Source organism: Anneissia japonica, unplaced genomic scaffold (genome assembly GCF_011630105.1).
Source record: "Anneissia japonica isolate Jap-2015-1 unplaced genomic scaffold, ASM1163010v1 scaffold101525_len2105_cov165, whole genome shotgun sequence".
NCBI lineage: Eukaryota > Metazoa > Echinodermata > Crinoidea > Comatulida > Comatulidae > Anneissia > Anneissia japonica.
In genome coordinates, this window is record NW_022699600.1 from 1 (window position 1) to 2,105 (window position 2,105).

The 2,105-nt window shown below is 43.8% G+C and overlaps 1 protein-coding gene across 1 annotated transcript; it reads left to right on the forward strand.

Annotated features, from left to right (window-relative positions):
* Positions 1-77: 77 nt before the first annotated feature.
* Positions 78-1,394, forward strand: LOC117103018 (craniofacial development protein 2-like). Its single transcript, XM_033243481.1, has one exon. It carries the CDS (start codon positions 78-80, stop codon positions 1,392-1,394), a length of 1,317 nt encoding a protein of 438 aa, XP_033099372.1.
* The last annotated feature ends 711 nt before the right edge of the window (positions 1,395-2,105 follow it).

The following is a 2,105-nucleotide window of genomic DNA, read 5'->3' on the forward strand; positions in this document are numbered from 1 at the left end:
AACGGCCATGTGTCCAGGGCCAAAGCGAACCTCCAAGTAACGGAGGACTTCGGTTGTGGCTAACGACCTGGAGAGGGATGGGCACCGCCAGGCCATACTGCCCAAGACTCACCATGATGAACGCAACCAATCAAAATTTCATACCGGATCAGACGTCACCCGGGTTACTAAGGTCTGCGCCTACCGTCACACATCAGGGCGGAGGTGAAAAGTATGTGACTGATGTATTAAGCGATAGTGTATTGAACAATAGGATATTAAACAACAGGATTCGAACTAGGAACAACATCACCATTGGCACATGGAATGTATGGACACTGAGAGAAACAGGTAAGCTGGAACAACTCACCTATGAGATGAACAGATACCGATGGACGATTGTGGGACTGTGTGAAGTACGTTGGAAGAACTTCAGGGAAACATCTACCAGAGAGGGACACAAATTGTATTTCAGTGGAAGTGATCAAAAGCATGAGCATGGTGTTGGATTTCTTGTCCACAAGGACAGTGTAAACACTGTCATGGGGTGTAGACCTATGTCCAAGCGGCTCATCATCATCCGCCTGAGAGCAACACCATTTAACATCACCATCATACAGGCATATGCACCAACTTCCGATTATAACAATGAAATGGTGGAAGACTTCTACGACCAACTGCAAGAAGTCATAGACCAAATCCCAAAGAAAGACATCATCATCGTACAAGGGGACTGGAATGCCAAAGTAGGGAATGATGCTCACAAAAACTGGAAAGAAACATGCGGGAAGTACTGTAATGCTGAATCAAACGAAAGAGGTTTGACTTTGCTGGAATTTGCCAGCTACAACGATCTCATGCTGACTAACACATTTGGCAAACACAAAGCATCTAGAAGATGGACATGGCACCATCCAAATGGACAAAGTCATAGCCAGACAGACTATATCATGACTAAGAGGCGCCTCTGCTCAAGTGTTAACATCGCCAAAACTCGAACTTTTCCAGGAGCTGATGTCGGAAGTGACCACGACCTTGTTCTAATGACCTTCCGCCTCGATCTAAAAAAGGCCAGTAAACCGGGCCAGGTAAGGATCAAGTTTGACCTTGACAAGCTGAAAGATCCAGAAGTGGCAAAAGCCTTTCAAGCAATGATAGGTAGTAAATTTGCCCCACTGACCGCCAGAGACGCTCACACAGACAATGACATGTATATACTGATTGAAACCTTCAACACAGCAGTGACAGAATCAGCCAGTGAGATACTCGGCAAACACCGACCAATAACAAAGCCCTGGGTCACATCAGATATCCTTGATCTATGTGACAAAAGGAGAGAGCTGAAGAAAAAAAACAAGATTCGGAAAGGGCAAAGCAGTACAAGGCTATCAACCAGGAAATCAAGAAAAGCATGAAGAAGGTAAAAGAAAACTGGATTGAGAAACAATGCCAAGACATTGAATATAGCCTTAAAAGGAACAACAGTAAGAAGGCGTATCAATTAGTGAAAGACTTGACGAGAACGAAACAAGGACTACCATTCAGGATAAAGCAGGGAACAACTTAACAGAAAACCAAGATATAATGAAGCGATGGACAGAGTACTGCTCTGAACTGTATAACTACCTAATTAAAGGAAACCCAGAAGTACTAAATGTCCCACCAGCAAACAACATCGACAAACTTCCCATTCTCCGGAAGGAAGTGGAAACAGCAGTGAAATCACTGAAGAGGGGGAAATCAGCAGGAGTGGACAATGTTCCAGCAGAATTGTCATCTCTATTTTCTTATATGTATGTGAGTCGTGGACTCTGACAGCTGAGTTAGAGAAAAAAATTCAGGCCATGGAAACGAGATGCTTCAGAAAGTTCCTTGGTATCTCCTATAAAGACCGCATCACAAACGAAGAGGTAAGGAACAGAATAAGACAAGCGATTGGGCCATACGAAGATCTGTTGACCATTGTAATGAAAAGAAAATTAAAGTGGTACGGTCACATATCAAGATCGGAAAACGGAGGATCGAGAAGGATGGAAGGAACTGGTTGCTAGGTCATCTACGGTGCCCCAACGGTCAACTTGACTATGGGATGATGATGATGAGTAAATTGTTTTGACACATAAATC

Bases quoted from the DNA above. Each gene is read 5' to 3' on its own strand.
- LOC117103018 (XM_033243481.1), top strand. From the start codon at position 78: ATGGGCACCGCCAGGCCATACTGCCCAAGACTCACCATGATGAACGCA.